Consider the following 15,948-nt stretch of genomic DNA (forward strand, 5'->3'; position numbering starts at 1 on the left):
AACTTTTTCACATGTCATTGTGTTATGAGTCGAAAATAATAAAATAATACTATTCGTTTCATATAAGTTTTTTTACTCTAAGGGAGGACATATTTCAAATATAATCAAATATGTGATGTACAATAATCTTTTAAATGATGAGTCATACCATATGATTTTTTTTTTTTTTTTCCAAACATGCCATATGATTGACCTAAACAAATATGTTTTTTACCCCCAATTTCACCAGCTCAGCATTCTCTGTCTCTCATGTGGGCCTTTGAAGATTGAAGTTTCAACATCCATCAAAAACCGCTGAACCACTTCTTGCGTTTGAACATTTCAAAGCGTTGTCAAAATGAAATTAAAACAAAAATAAATCAAAAGGTCCAAAGACTCCATTAAACTCTAAAACAGACCTACGAAACAAAACCTCCTGTCACTCAGTCCTAATATCTATGCCTATCTCTTCCTCCCTCTATTAGAATTTAGACCTGCAAAACACATTCATAACAGCACCCAAATAATTAAAGGTAAAAAAAAAGTATAAAGCTAAAGGCCTAAAACTGAGGCTAAAGACTAAAGCTCCCTAAGAGCCTACCACTACACTACAACCACAAAAATGTACAACACAAAACCGGTTCAACCGGGTTTAAGTTCACTTTATCTAGTTCTAAAAACCCTCAAAAACTTGGAATTACTCGGTTCAACCCGGGCTCAGGTCCGCCCGCTTCTTTTCTCTTCCTCATCTCCAACACTTTGCGGTGACTATTCGAGTGGACGTCACCAGAAAAAGTCGGACTGCATGCGGGTCTATACTCCGGAAAAAGCCGCCCAGACTTGAACCGGACCCCGCACGCATTACATAAAGTTTTGGCACCAAGTGGACCGGTTCTCCATTGTGGGGTCTTTTGTACATGGCAATGACTACACCTCCTCTGAAACTGTACCCCAACTGAACCGTCGACCCCGGTTTGAACCGCCGGTTTTCTCTTCTGTTTCTTGGTCGCCGGTTCACCGACAAACACGTCCGCGCTGTGAACCGGGTTGTTGAAGATAAGACAAGGCGTTGAAAATGAAAACCCCGAAGAACAAGAAGACGACGACGATGGTGAAGACGAAGACGGGTACGACCAAACTCGACTGGCCGGTCTGCAACGCTTGCTCCTGGGTTTCACTGGAACTTGCGAAGGAAACCATGTGGGTCTTGATTGAACCGGCTTGGCCTCCGGTTCAGACGGGGTCAAGGCAAGAGCCTCCGGTTTTTGGGTACCTACTGGGTGAAGCAGAGAGAGGTCTAACAGAGAATCATCCGCAAAGTGAGAAACCCATTCAAGCCCTGCTAAATCATCATCCTGTAAAACCCAAAAAAACCCATAAATTAATTTCAAATAATTTCTTAATTTAACAGAAAATTCAAACAAAACTTGTTACTTCAAAGCTTGTTACCGGGACTAAGAGTTGGCTGGCCAGAGCAGACTCAGAGTCGGCAGAGACAAAGTTGCTTGAATTGGAACTTTCATCATCCACAGAAACTGAGTCTTTTTCTTCTTCTTCTTCTTCAACAGACCCATCTTCGAATTCGCCATTAGAGAGGTCAAGAAGGTCGTCCACTGAAAAATCTTCACTGGGTACACCAGAAATTCCAGTGGCGCACCAAAACTCATCAATCAAAGCTTGCTGGTTCGACTTCAAGGCCAGTTCTCTGCGTAAACTTGATTTCAAAGCCTTTGTGCAGAGCTCCATTTCTACAAACCCAAAACCTCAACCATCAAAATTTAACCCAAAGAAATATACAAAAGAATAAATTAAACTTGTAGTTTGCTCTGCTTTAGTTCTACATGGGTTTAATTTACTGCAGTTTTTTAATGATATTATTTCATTATTTTAAAAGGGTGTACCTGATAAGATGAAAGAAGAGAGAAGAGGAAAAGGAGTTGAGGAAGATGGAAACTGTGGAAGACGATGGGGTCACACAGAGAGAGAGTTTTTGGGTTAAAAAGCACTGAAATAAAGGCTGGCGTTGTGGGCAAAGCAAGTGCTGAGTTATTGGTTTTGTGTTGTTTTTATCTATCTCTTTCAAAGTCTGCCTGTATTTATTTATTTTTATTTTTTGTAAATTTAGTACGCATTAAAAAATAAATAAGTAAATAATGAGATGGGGTGATTTTGGCATGCGTGTGACATTTGGTGGGGGTGGCTGGGTGGCTGACTATTCTAGGTCTTAAAGGGCTGGCAAGGGCATGCTTGGCCTATTCGGACCAAGTCCCTCCACATGACCAAATTCTAGTAGGGTTTGACTATGACCTATATGACCTATATGACCTCAAACTTCCAGCCCTTCCAACTTCTCCAACCAGCCCAAAATCTTATATAGTTAAGAAATTACAGCATATGTGGACCGTCATTCCACGTCATTATATTGATATTGAGTAATTATTCTTCCTTATTAGGAGAAGTTATGAATTGGGGAACTTGGATAAAAATTTGGAATCGGATCAACTACTCCTCCTTGTTGATCTGATTTTTAATTTTAAGGGTGTTTGTTAACAAATTTTATCATGGACCTCCCGTAATTTTTTTTTATTTTGCATGTTTAAGTAAACTTGGGGGAACTAAGGATTTGAATCATTCAAATACCCATATGTTAATAAGCATTGAGGAATAAAGAATTAGAATCATTATAATACCCATTACTGATAAGTAAACACGTCAGAATATGTGCATTGAATAACATATAACCTTCTTTTAACTATTCTTAATTATGAATGGTTTTTGAACTTCTATCTAATTTCCGCGAACTTTGTTAATAATGACATGATACAAATATTTTTGCCAATTATTTTGTCTACAATAGTAATATGTATTATGGGTGTGGAATTGACTTTTGATAGGAAAAATGAGTTTCATGGTCCACTTTCTGATTGAAAACCAGTGCTTCAGATAATGATTAGATAGGTATTTGTGTAATCAATTATAAATCACTAGAGTTTTCTATTAGTGTTCGAACTCGGGACTCTTAGTTTACGGTTGAGCGAACTATTTCGAATAATAATAATCAAAATTAGCTATTCAAATAATCTATATTTTGAATGTTATTGTTGACATTGGATACAAATTCTCATGTGCAATTATTTATTTGCAACCAATACCTATCAAGAAGCAAGATATTTGAATGTTTGAATGTGCGGTGGGTGTTGCGTTGATCGGTGACAATTGGGTTGTGGGGATTTTTGGCGCTAGGATGGTTCAAAACAAAACGAACCACCCAGGAAACCGCCAATCGTTGGTGTTTGTGTGTGGGTGGCATTTTACCCTCAACAATCGCCCCTGGACTTACAGTTTATTACGATATTGGGATTGCGATGGCTTGCTTTGCTTGTACGCGTGAATCGCGCCACGTTTCCTGGTTAATATGCAACGTATTTCCCGCGCCTAATATTTTCTAATTTGAGGGAGGCCTAATGATAATTGATTGATAATTAGTAATAAGTAATATGACCCACGCGTTTAGAGTGATATTTTTTTAATAGTTTTTGATTGCTTAGAGTGGAAAACAGGGATTCTCAAAAGGAAAAGTGGCATGCGTTTTGGGGTGGATTTGAGATTTGGTTTTCAATTTGGAAATTTCAAAGCTTAGTGCTCCAAGTTGTCAAACACGTGTTAAAAAGCATGTTGCACCATGGCCTCATTGGCTTCTAGCTGGCCCTTTTGGATTCTTGTGTTGTGGGGAAGACTAGTAAATAGCACTATGCTTACGTTTGGTGACTAAAATTCGATTGGATGGAATTGTATCGTATTAGATTACATTGAATTGGAAATGATAACATTAATACATACTATACATAAATAAGATGCTGAATTATTTTAAATATGCTATTGCAATTTATATGACCTAACAAGATTAAGAGAGGAGTTCAAGAATCACCTCAAGGTGCTAGTTGTGGTTTAGCAAGTTACACCCTTTGCCCAACGCAACACGGTGGGGAGGCGTTCCAAGGTGCATTGAGGCAGCGATAATGACGTTCGAAGTGTAAGATGTCAAAGAAGAAGACTCATTGTGCCCTCCACTTTCTTTTAAAAATTTTACGACACAACAGCATTGTTCCGTTAAGTAGTGTGATTTATTTTAATACAGGTAATAGTCTAAATTACTCTAAATCTAATCTACGAGACAATTGCCTACATAAATAAACCCCCACCAGTTATCTATTGATTACATAATAACCCAATTTTTGTGATGTTCATGAGCTCTCTGCTTTGGTATGTGGGGGCTCAATTGCTTGTACTCAAAATGTATTTTTTGCTTTGTGTAATAAACACATAAGTGGCCACACCTTATATTCTCGAGCCTCTATATTTATAACTATAATTGATTAAAGATGAAAAGAGTCACCATGACTACAAATAAACTAAATTATTAAAAAAAAATAAAAATTACAAGTGATATTAGGGATGGGGATTTGAACACATAACCTTAGTTGCAGGTAACTACTCTTAACAAATTGAGTTTTGAGTGCCTTGTCTATTAACAATAATAAAGGAAACTAAAGGCTAAATCTCGTACTTCATACAAGGATCTCGAGCCTCTACATTTAGTTACTACATTTACCCGTATTTCGCAAGATTTAAACCATTCTAATAATCTTATTACTCAAGATATAACATGTCAATTTTTAAATTTTGATACTCATCCATATAATTAACTTCATCTTAACACCGTTAAGTCTAAATAAATTAAAATAAAGAAAAAAATTAAAAAAAAAGGTTAGTCACAATAATGGTCCCTCAATTATACCCGTAGTTACAGTTTGGTGACTCAATTCAATTATTAGTTGCAGAGGTCACTCAAGTAGATGTTTTGTTGCACCATCAGTCATTCCGTCAACTCTGTTAAATTTTCTGTCAAAAATGAGGATAAATTAGGAAATTCATCCACAATCCTCCCCTTCCTCCACAACCCTCCATTGCCGCAACCCAATCCTTGCAAACACCAAAAAATTTCCCCTGGAAACCTTCCTGGCTACCTTCTTGAATTCGTCTCTCAAATGCTCTAGAAATTGAAGAACACCAAGGTTTCCCAAACTCTCATCAACAATTGTGAAATAAATATACCCATCTTCAATTAGGAACCCATAAGTCCTTTTACCCACGGTCTCAAAATACCACCTATTTGAAAAGGAGTCTTCTTTTCCAGGCACAAAGTACCCAAGTTCTCAATTTCACCATCTCCACCACTGTATACATAAAGGATTCGATTACCCCTTGATACACAACAGTAGTAAACGGTATTTTGAATCGAACCCATATTATACTCAATTGTAGTCTACAACCAATTCTACTGGTGAACCTAAGTGCCAAGCATCATTAGTACTAAACGAAATGTAATTATGTAAACAACAACTCAGATACAAAATCAAAAGCGTCAAAGAAATACAAGAGCAGTTCACTAAAGTTGTGAGGATGCTTGAGAATGCAGAGACTGATATCACGATCGTCTTCTTCTTTAGTCCAAGCTCCTTTGTTGGTGTGAGCCTTTTCACAGCAAGGAGATCTTCCCACTTCTTGTTGTTGTGCGGCTTCGAATTTTTTGGTGTTTGCAAGGATTGGGTTGGGCAATGGAGCGTTGTGGAGGAAGGGGAGGATTGTGGATGAATTTCCGAATTTACGCTCACTTTTGACAGAAAATTTAACAGAGTTTGACAGAAGGACTAATGGTGCAACAAAACACTTACTTGAGTGACCTTTGCAACTAATAATTGAATTGAATGACCAAACTGCAACTACGAGTATAGTTTAGAGACCATTGCCGCGAATAACCCAAAAAAAAACATAAACCTATCAGCCACTCATGACACACCCCACCCCACCCACTCACGGCAACCCCCTTTCCCTCCTCACAACCAACCTCCTCTCTCTCTCTCTCCAATTTTTGATATGATGGCAGTCAAGATCAGGTATTTAAACCTACGATAAGAAAAAACCATAGCTACTATGATGCACATTTATGGAAGAAAGGGAGCGATGGCAGTCGCAGGGCCAAGTAGGTAGGATGGCAGCTAGGTTTTTAATTTTTTTCTTTATTGTTTTGTTTTATTTTGTTTCAATAATTCTTTTAAACTTAACAGTATTAAGTTGTAGTTAATTAAATAGATACATGTCAAAAGTTAAAAATTGACGTGTATTGACAAAGTGCATAATGGACAAAGAAATAAAACAAATAACCTTTAATCCTTATTGATTCTCTTGAATGAGAATAGCTAAGAACAAAGGGCTCTCTGTCTTTTTGATTCCCATGGAATACTAAGTTGATAGAAAAGAAAAAGTTCTTCTCAAAATTTGATTCATAAACTGCCCCCTTCCTTAAAATTTCATGTATTATCTATAGAAGCCTCTCAATCAGGATGACATAACTCCTCATAACTCCCCTAAGATGAGATAAGGTAAGATTAGACAATTATCTTAAACCTTTCCTATCCCAACTTCGCTCCTAATGATAACTTCACATTAAATCTCCCTATAATTCACAAAGATGAAAAGACTCTCCATAAGAACCAAAATAACTCCCATATGTGAAAAGGCACGTATATAGAATAGGTTATTAAGACAATCCTCATGGTCCATGTAGGTAAGTGCTAAGCGGTCTGCATCACATATCAAGAGTCGTTAAATTATTAGAATGATTCAGATCTTGCGAAACACGGAGAAATGCACAGTCGCTAAATGTAGAAGCTTGGGATCCATTTAGACATTTTTTTTTTCTCCAGTTTTATCAATAATTCTTTCTCCATGATCTAAAAATACTATAAAAGACTAAAATCCAAAACAAAACAAAAAAGACTAGGAAAATGCTAATATGGTATTTTCCTGCTATGCATTGTACAACAATAGCATATTTTATTATAGAAAAATAGAGTTCCAAATTATTATTTTTGATACGAAAAATAGAGTTTCATGATCAGCTAGTCTATAAAGATCTTTGAATTTTTTGTATTTATTTTTGGAATGAATAGACTATCATGCCTTGACTTTTTATTCCTTTCATTTCCTCATTGTGTTTCTCTCGCTATCACCAATATCATGTCGGCATAAATAAATAAATAGAAAGAGAAAAATATTTATCAAAGAAAGACAAAAGGTGGACAAAACACAACAGAGCATTTCTTGCTTCAGCACACCTTTTCCTTCTTTCTCTTTTATTGGACTTCTGATTTTCCAAAGGTTATTGTCCATTTACTCCATCTTTTCTACTAAAGAAGCAGTACCATGATTTCTTTGTTCATCATACTTCATATCCTTGTTTTTGTTCTCTCTGCTCTTCCTCTAACATTTTGTCCCCTATATACCGACGGTTGGTGCGTTTGGATGAGGAAAATAAACTTGAGATTATGACAAAACTCAAAATTTCTAAATTGACATGAACCAATTCCCGTGTTTGAATTAAAAAAACATAGAAACATAGAAATTTAGAAATTCTACGTGGGAAAAAACATGGAATGTAGCAACAGGCGATACATAAGTTATAACCATAAACCATTGATTCATAGGGATACATTTAAAATTACAAATATGAATGGTCTAGATCAGGTATTTAAATTAAAATGGCAATTCATCATGCGTCTGCATAAAGATCATCACGGACAGTTCGAACTACCAGTGGTATTCTCACTACATGCAAACCATCTTCCCAGAACAGATTTCCGAAAGTGAATCTTCCTTGAACTCTTAGTAGGGAACAAACGATAACTTTGAACTCCAGCTTCTTCACAGTAGAATTGAATGACAAAACTGATGGCTTAACTTTCACAGACACACCGGCTGGTGCTTGAACACGAGCAAAGTAGACAGAATTAACCGGACCGACATTTGTAACCCTTCTTGATACTGTCATACTCTGCTTCAGCTCATGAATGGTGATGGAAGGCAGGTTAAGATTTACAATGAATTTGGTCGATTTTTGGCATGTGATTTTAGTCCCAGCCACTAAGCTGATGGCTGTGTTGTTATAGCCCATGGAGCAAAGAAAATGGATGTAATCCGAGGATTCTATATCATATATGAGACCTGGGGATATGGCTTTGTTAGGATCTACATGACCGCCACCATAGTCAAATGGATCAGCCTGCTTGTGAGGAGCTCCCTCAGCCACAATACTTTGAGCATATTCATCCTCTAGAGAAGCTGTAAAGAGAAGGAAAATCATTTGTCTATGAAGTTACGAAGTTTAATGCAGTAAATTCCATGAAATTTACTTTCTCACCTGTTGTAACCAGGGCAGATTTTATTGCAGCAGGACTCCATGTTGGATGGATAGCTTTAAGCAGAGCAACAATACCAGATATGTGGGGACAAGACATGGAGGTTCCTGATTCAATTTTGAAGGTATGTGGAGATTTGGATGGGGAACGAGCAGGGGACCAGGAGGCTAAAATATTAACACCAGGAGCAGTAATATCAGGCTGCACAACACATGTGAATATGTTAGTCCTATAAGTTTTTTAAAAAATCAACAAAAATTATATCACAGTTTTAATACCTTCAATATGGAAGGAGAGAGAGAATTGGGTCCTCGGGAAGAGAAGAATGCCACTTCTGGAGATATCTGTTGTCCCACTTGTGTTTTCGTTGGATTGAACTTGACTACGGGATTTCTGTGGCACGGTTAGGGAATTTTTCTTAGTCCTCCTCAAAATAAAGTCTCACAGCTTATTATTATCAACACAAACGATGGTCGTTAAGCCTTTGTAGGAAATATGAATAAAGCTTACAACATGCATGGTGCTTATGGAGATGGAAATTTGCAAAGTAATGTAAAAAACATGAAGAAATATATATTACACCAGACACTCCATAATGTTAAATGAGTTCACCATCCCGAATTGGTGGAATAACAAAGCAAAACTATGGCTTTGCAGCATCTTTAGATTCATAGGACTGCTTACATTAAAAATGAAAGGGAAATTCACGGATCCAATATAGAAGGGAAATGTAACTATGGCTTCTATGAGGAATGATATGATAAGGAGGGCCAATAACTAAAGTCAAGAAAACCCCAATGCTCTCTTTATTTTTATTTCCAATTTGTACAGATTCTGCGCGAAGAAAAGTTACTCATACTAGAAAATACCTGGTTGCTCCTATGTATGTTAGCAGATATGTGCCAATTGCAAAGTCAACTTGGACACATGGCAGACTACCCGAGGACAAAGAAACATCCTTGCTAGGAAACTGAGCAAAAATGAGACCAGCACCCTTAACCTTCATCACTGTTCTGATTGCAGTAATAGCTAACCTCTGTGTTCGAGATTGGAAACAAAGAATCATCTTTCCACTTGCTAAAGTTTCATTTAGAGTTCCTGAGTCACAGTTCCTGTTAAAAGTGCATACCATTATAATTCGTGTTCTCTAGTATTAGCTAGGAGGTTCATGTAGAATTTAAGCTCAAAGGTAGACAAAAAGGCTTTATACCCGGCACTGTCTTCATCTGCATCAATAGAGGCAATGTCACCTCCATACACAAGAGGATAGAACTTGTTCGTATCCATCCCTGTATACAAAGCCTGACCCTGCATATGAATTGATATTACCAACACCAATTTAAACATTTAAATGGAAACTCAGAATCAAGTTGAAGCATAAAGGACATAATTTTTATGGTTAAGATTTCAACTTCAAACAAAATAAAAAGTTATTTCATTGCATTATTCATTTGAATCACATCCCAGATTCATAATGTTGAAATTTTAAGAAGTGATTAAAGAGAGAAAAAAAAAAAAACAACACTTCTATTTGGTAGCACACACCCAAATTATTTTGAAAACAGAACCAGGATAACAACTATACCAGACATTTCCTAACAACTCCCAGCCTCCCAGATTCTGAAACTAAATCAAATAAAGACCTGTATTGTATTGCTGGTCTCGATTGTTAAAACTTAAAACAGCTACATACATAGTAAAAAGTCTCAAATCTTAACTTCAATATTTGACATTATGTGAAAGTATCCTTTACTCAGGCACACATTTCTCTCAGCATGGGAAAAGGAACTTTCACAATAGCCTAATGCAATAATGTTCTCTTGTGAGACAATGTGATATGTTATGTTTCCAGGCCGTCACTCGGAACCACACATTTATAAATTATTCTACCTGACCAATGGCCTTGATAAAATAGCTGGCAACATATCACACCAGACTGTCAATCAAGAGAATAACATTGCTTGTTTTACCATAGTGTCAATCATGTCAAATAGGAAGCAAGCACAAATTTCATTGCTGAAAGAAGGAACTGATGATGTACCACAACAGTTTGATTGTTTCCCAGGGTAATCGCAGTAGGAAAAGCCCGATCAATAGTGCTTGCTGCAACAGTGAAAATCCAGGGTGCAGAATTTATGACAGTTTGAGGGTATGAACCAGAATTTCCAGCAGAGCATATAACAGAGATTCCTTTAGCTACAGCATGGAAAGAACCAATGGACACAACATCCTTAACATAAGAAGGAAGTGGAGGTGGAGAACCAAGAGATGCCGACAGCACATCTACACCATCAAAGATTGCATCATCAAATGCAGCTAGTAGGTCTGCTGAGCTGCAGCTGCCAGTAGCCCAACAAACTTTGTAGACAGCTAACCTAGCTGATGGAGCACCTCCTCTAGCCAATCCCGCAGCTAATCCCATAAAGCTTGCATTTTCTATTGAAGCACCAGCTGCAGTAGATGCTGTATGAGTACCATGTCCTTCAGCATCTCGGGGAGACCGAAATTCAAATCCATCACTTGTACTTAGATTTCCGAATTCAGCTTCATATCCTTTAATATACCACCGTGCACCAATTATTTTCCTGCAAGAACCATAGCAAATACAGTACATGTTAAACCACTTCATTCTCTGATTGGTTAAGTGAAGGAAGTCACTCTGTAAATCAAGGATGAATCTTGATTCAATAAACTTCTTCCCTTAATGGACTCCAGAAAGTTAGTCAAAATCTCCTCCTGTTGAGGTTAGTTATCTAAACATGGTTGTATATCATGCACAGAGTTCGTATTTGAGACAATCAATATCAAATATTATATATATGTATAAATATGAAGATGACATAAGTTAACCTGTTACAGTGGGAGCGATTGAACTTTTCTCCTTCTTGACATATTCCTCTCCAACGAGATGGGACGTCTCCCATACCGTCATCTCTGAAGCTTACAGACTCAGGCCAAATTCCTGAGTATCAAAACAAACTATAAGTAAAGATGTAACCTGATCTAAAACACTTTGCAAGCGTGTACGAATTTCGCAACCCTGACCAGTGTCAATGATTCCAATAATAGACCCAGCGCCCGATTGACTCCTTGAAAGAATTCCATTGCTAATATGAGAGTTTACTTGCAGAAAATTCCAACTTCTAGTCGTATGCAAATTAAGAACTCTGTTTGGGATGACATGAACAACGCCAGGGATATCTGCAGGTATACAGTAAAGGGAAACATTAACTACAATTTCTTGTTAGCAAAGAACAAGTTTGACTAAAAAATAAAAAATAAAAAATAGTTTACAGTTCACCAACATTGTAACACCTGCAATAAGCTTGGCTTGAGACTGAGTTAGGACAGCAGCGAACCCTGAAAATCCATGCTTGTAACTGTACAGAATTGATTGCTTCGCGGCTTCTTTGCTGTGAATTTTTTATCTCAAGCTGTTACTTTCATAGTATTGCTGTAATCATGTCCTTTTAAAAAGTGCTTTCAAGATGATGTTTCATGTCCATGCCTAATAATATTAAACGCATAACAAAGAGCACCCCTATTCGTGCATTGCAGGCGAAAAAGAAAGCCATGCCCAAACATACAAAATCAGCACGCTAATGCTATACAACAGCATACATGAAAATACAATATGCATTTTCAGTGAAGGGAGTTTTCTGCTTTTCCTGTCAAAGCGGTCACGAACCGCCACTTCCATGACAAATCTTCATCCCACTTTCAGTCACATTTCTCACGCCAAACATGCTTTTGGTTATAGCAACTAAAGCAGCAGTTGCAGCATGTTAAATTTTATTTTATTTTACTTGAGAATCAACAATTGGAAAGTTTAAGCACAAAATGCATCAAAACAGGTCTAGGGAAGCAGTTGAACACAATAAATTCAGTAACTATATAGCAAAAGAATCTACCCTCAGTAAAACTACAACAGTAATTTATCTTCTTTTATTGGATTTACTTAAATTAAATGACATATTAATCAAAAGATTTTCTTATTGCATATAATCAAAGCTAACAAAGAGGAGCTTAGAGCGAAACCTTCCAAACACATTTGACAGAATCTCATGGTGAGACTCAGAAACCAGGTCAGGCTCTTCATGCTGTCTTTCTCCCATATACACAATGTAAACCTGCCAAGACCAACAAAACAACTATAAATTGAAAAAGAACCAGAAAAAACAAATTGATCAAACTGTAACATCCAAGAACAAACCACAAAATTAGTAAGACTCACATTTCGGGAAGCAAAAGAGAGAAGGACCCAAGAACTGTGTAGAGCAAGAACAAGAAAAAGGGTGGCAATAATCCCAGAAGAAGAAGCCATGTGATTGTGGTGAGTGAGGACTGAAAATGGCAAAGCCAAAAACTCCTCGACTTAATAAATTGCCGGGTTGTTGTTGTTGTTACTGTTGTTGGGGGGCACTGATGGATGAGATGAAAGTGATATTGGGTTTTTCTTTTGGTCATCGTGGGAAAGCATATTCAAGGAAAGAGGGTTGATTGGAAGTCTCCTCATTTGGGATGGGGATAAAGAGAGAAAGGGACCCAAAGAGCTGGGTGTGGTCATCTCCTCAATCACTCTTTAATGTGGCCTGCGCGTTCTTGCAGGCAATTTCCATGATTGGGAACAGACAGAGCAGACTCAAACAGTGTTCGGCTTCACTGTTCCATGATGGGAGCCACCACTCCATGTTTTCCCCAAGGGGTCATGCATGTCTCCATAAAAGAGTTTACGGAAATGTTCGGCATCTCCTTTCATTATTGTGACAATTATCAATTTTTATTATAAATAAAGAAATCTTAAATTCTAAATTTACAAAGACGTAATGCTTCTGCTATAAAAATAAATAAAAATGTAATACTCGGCTCGAGAAAAAAACCAGAAGAACTCATTCTTGAAATGAACATGTGGTTGCGAATGAACATACGTCCAAACAATTAAAAAAGTTTAAAAATCTTGGACTGGGGTGGTCAGCTCTTGCCTCTTGGTGTTACTTTTCCAGTTATTTATTTATTTATTATTTTTGATTGTGTGTTTATTTTCAATTGGCTACATGTTCATTAATATGAGAAATTATAGAGTGATACTATATCACCACGCCAGCTGGTGAAATTCCCACTCAAAATCTGCCACATGTATTTTTTTTAAATAAATAAAATATATTTTACAACTGGACTTTGGCTTCCAACTTTACCCTTCAACTTTAATCACCCAAACTCCTCCCCACCGTCTTCTTCCCTACGCTATGCCTGCTATCTACAACACCACATGTCTTCCCTTCTCTCTCGCCACCTACCCCAGCCTTCACTGTCTTCATAGTTAATGAATCTAAAGAACTTCTATTGTCAAATGACTCAAAACCCATAAACAAAATCTAGTCAAACTCTACCATTTTATCTCTGGAGACATCCTTGAAGCTAAAGAAGATGGGTAATCTCTGAAAATTTCACTTCTTGCTCTTTTAAAAAGACCTTGAATGAAAGCTGATAATGAAGATGGTGAGGAAGAAGAAGAATCTGATGTAGAATGGGGAGATTTTTGGCGGATTTCCTTCATCAAGCCCCGCCCCAATGACTTGCTCTATAACACAATTAAATTCCTGGTTGCCCATAACGTCAATCTTCCCTTCTTTCACTAGTGGTTTTTATTTATTTAAGATTTATGGTTTCATGTTTAATGGGTTTGCACATATTTTTAAGATTTTTGGCTTTTTTATTAATGGGTTTAACTTTTCACCAAAAATGAGAGGGAAAGAGAGGGGGTGGGAATATTGGAGTGGTGGGGAAGGCCGGGGTGGGTGGCTGAGAGAGGAAAGGGAAGAGGGTTGTGTGGCGTCGATCGCAGAGGCATAGCACAGGGAAGCCGGAGGGGGGAAGGGTTAGGGTCATTAAAGTTGAAGGGTAAAGTTGTAAACCAAAGTTCAGTTGTAAAATATATTTTAATTTTTGAAAAAAAATACATGTGGCAGATTTTGGGTGGGAGTATCACCAGCTGACGTGGTGATACAATATCACTCTATAATTTCTCCTAAAATCGAAAAACATACTAACATATTAGAGCATCTATATTTTGGGAGGAATTAATAAAACACAACTCCAAATTCTCCTTTCCTAAATATGAGGATAGACATAAAATTTCTAGTGTCTTCCTATAATTAAATGATGCTTTACTTTAATGATATTTCAAACACTGTTAATGGGGTCTAGCCTAGTGAAAAAGGGTATTAACTTGTAAACAAGAGGTCTCAGGTTACAAAACCCATAGCATATTAGTTGTGTGTAAGAAATCTCTCTCCTTTTTAGTTTAGACTATCGTATACAAAAAATAAAATGACGTTTTAAACTTTTATTTAATATTGACTATTTTTTGCCATTACATATAGAGTGGGAGAATTCATGCGCATTTAAAAATGATGAAAGCAGCAAACGAAGTCTGGCCCGACGGAAAGGGACCTTGACTTGCATACTAGAGGTCTCATGTCCAAACCCCCGTGACATTTTGATTGTGTGTATGTGTGTGAGAGAAACGCCCTCCCTCTAATTTAGAATATCAATTATACTAAAAAAAATTGAATTAAAGAATATGGAGTATGATTGTAGTATTTTTAGCTAAATTTTAACTAAAAAAATTCATAGATGCTTACAAGCCAAATGACCGTCAACAAATTTGAAACACCATTGCAACAACACCTTTTTTTAGGGGGAATATAATATAAATATTAAAACCACTCTTTTAAAGATTCTAAAATGACTCATCCTAACAAAAATATAAGTGAACAGTCTCAAAAAATACATTCTTAAATGACTCATCCACTAAATGCAACTGAACAGTCTCCAAAAACCCATGTCATTCCTCTCTAAGAATCTCATCCACTTAATCAACCATCAACCCCCCACAAGATTGCTCAAAGTGTTCGTTCACATTCCTGAGGAAGCTAAAGAGTTCAATGGGCTTGTTAATGTAAGTTTTGAATCCAGCATCCCTAAGTATACACATTCAACAAAAATTTGAGCAGTTGCCCTCCCATTCTTCAACCGTGTGTCCCAATTCCTCAAATTATGAAAATCAGTATGCATGTTCATGGTATGTATAAAAAAACACCATTCAGCCTTTAAATTGAGACTAGTGAAATAATTCATTCATAATTCATTCTAGACTAGTGAGATAATTCATTTTATCTATTGGAGACTTCAAGAATGGATGACCACTTGGTTTCTCAACATACTCAGAATAACTCAGATTTAAGGGATCATCAAAACAAGAAAAAAAAACTCCAAACGTTCTTCCCATAAATCATTTGGTGCAAGCAGCTATTTTTGCAACAAGTGCATATAATCTGGAAGTATTGCTTCTTTTTGAAATCTCATTGAGCCTCAACAATTGAATCAAACTATGTTTCAATTTTAGTTTTCCTTCAACAAAGATGTAGGATGACATAAAAGACAACTCTTTGTGATAGAGTTTTTGATCATGCATACAAGAAATAGTATCCAATATTCCGCTAATGAAGTCGATCCAAAAACCACTTAGACATCTCTTGTTTTCATACACATTGAATTTCGGATCACTACTTAGATCAGAATATTCACTTCATTTATAAACTGTTTTTTCAAATTTATCATAACAAGGTCCAAACCAACCCTCTGACAATCTCATCCACATAAAGAATTAAAGTATAGGGAGCATGATTATAATGTTGTTAGCTAAATT

The 15,948-nt window shown here is 36.8% G+C and overlaps 2 protein-coding genes across 2 annotated transcripts; both read right to left on the reverse strand.

Annotated features, from left to right (window-relative positions):
* Positions 1 to 287: 287 nt before the first annotated feature.
* On the reverse strand, positions 288 to 2,051 carry LOC117638277 (GATA transcription factor 5-like). Its single transcript, XM_034373417.1, has 3 exons — positions 1,881 to 2,051; positions 1,429 to 1,727; positions 288 to 1,334 (listed from the first exon to the last, which is right to left on the reverse strand). Exons 2-3 carry the CDS (start codon positions 1,723 to 1,725, stop codon positions 663 to 665), a joined length of 969 nt encoding a protein of 322 aa, XP_034229308.1. The 5' UTR covers positions 1,726 to 1,727; positions 1,881 to 2,051; the 3' UTR covers positions 288 to 662.
* Positions 2,052 to 7,459: 5,408 nt separating this feature from the next.
* Positions 7,460 to 12,937, reverse strand: LOC117638142 (subtilisin-like protease SBT3.6). Its single transcript, XM_034373250.1, has 11 exons — positions 12,472 to 12,937; positions 12,276 to 12,367; positions 11,553 to 11,650; positions 11,283 to 11,438; positions 11,088 to 11,199; positions 10,279 to 10,822; positions 9,448 to 9,545; positions 9,107 to 9,349; positions 8,516 to 8,630; positions 8,240 to 8,438; positions 7,460 to 8,160 (listed from the first exon to the last, which is right to left on the reverse strand). Exons 1-11 carry the CDS (start codon positions 12,559 to 12,561, stop codon positions 7,592 to 7,594), a joined length of 2,316 nt encoding a protein of 771 aa, XP_034229141.1. The 5' UTR covers positions 12,562 to 12,937; the 3' UTR covers positions 7,460 to 7,591.
* Between the last annotated feature and the right edge of the window lie 3,011 nt (positions 12,938 to 15,948).

The sequence above is a fragment of the Prunus dulcis genome, chromosome 8, assembly GCF_902201215.1.
Source record: "Prunus dulcis chromosome 8, ALMONDv2, whole genome shotgun sequence".
NCBI classification, from domain to species: Eukaryota; Viridiplantae; Streptophyta; class Magnoliopsida; order Rosales; family Rosaceae; genus Prunus; species Prunus dulcis.

Coding starts and splice junctions, on each gene's coding strand:
- LOC117638277 (XM_034373417.1), bottom strand. CDS start 1,725: ATGGAGCTCTGCACAAAGGCTTTGAAATCAAGTTTACGCAGAGAACTG. Junction 1,335..1,428: donor CCAGCCAACTCTTAGTCCCG/GTAACAAGCTTT, acceptor TGGGTTTTACAG/GATGATGATTTAGCAGGGCT.
- LOC117638142 (XM_034373250.1), bottom strand. CDS start 12,561: ATGGCTTCTTCTTCTGGGATTATTGCCACCCTTTTTCTTGTTCTTGCT. Junction 9,350..9,447: donor GCAGATGAAGACAGTGCCGG/GTATAAAGCCTT, acceptor CACTTTTAACAG/GAACTGTGACTCAGGAACTC. Junction 8,439..8,515: donor TCTCTCCTTCCATATTGAAG/GTATTAAAACTG, acceptor TGTGTTGTGCAG/CCTGATATTACTGCTCCTGG.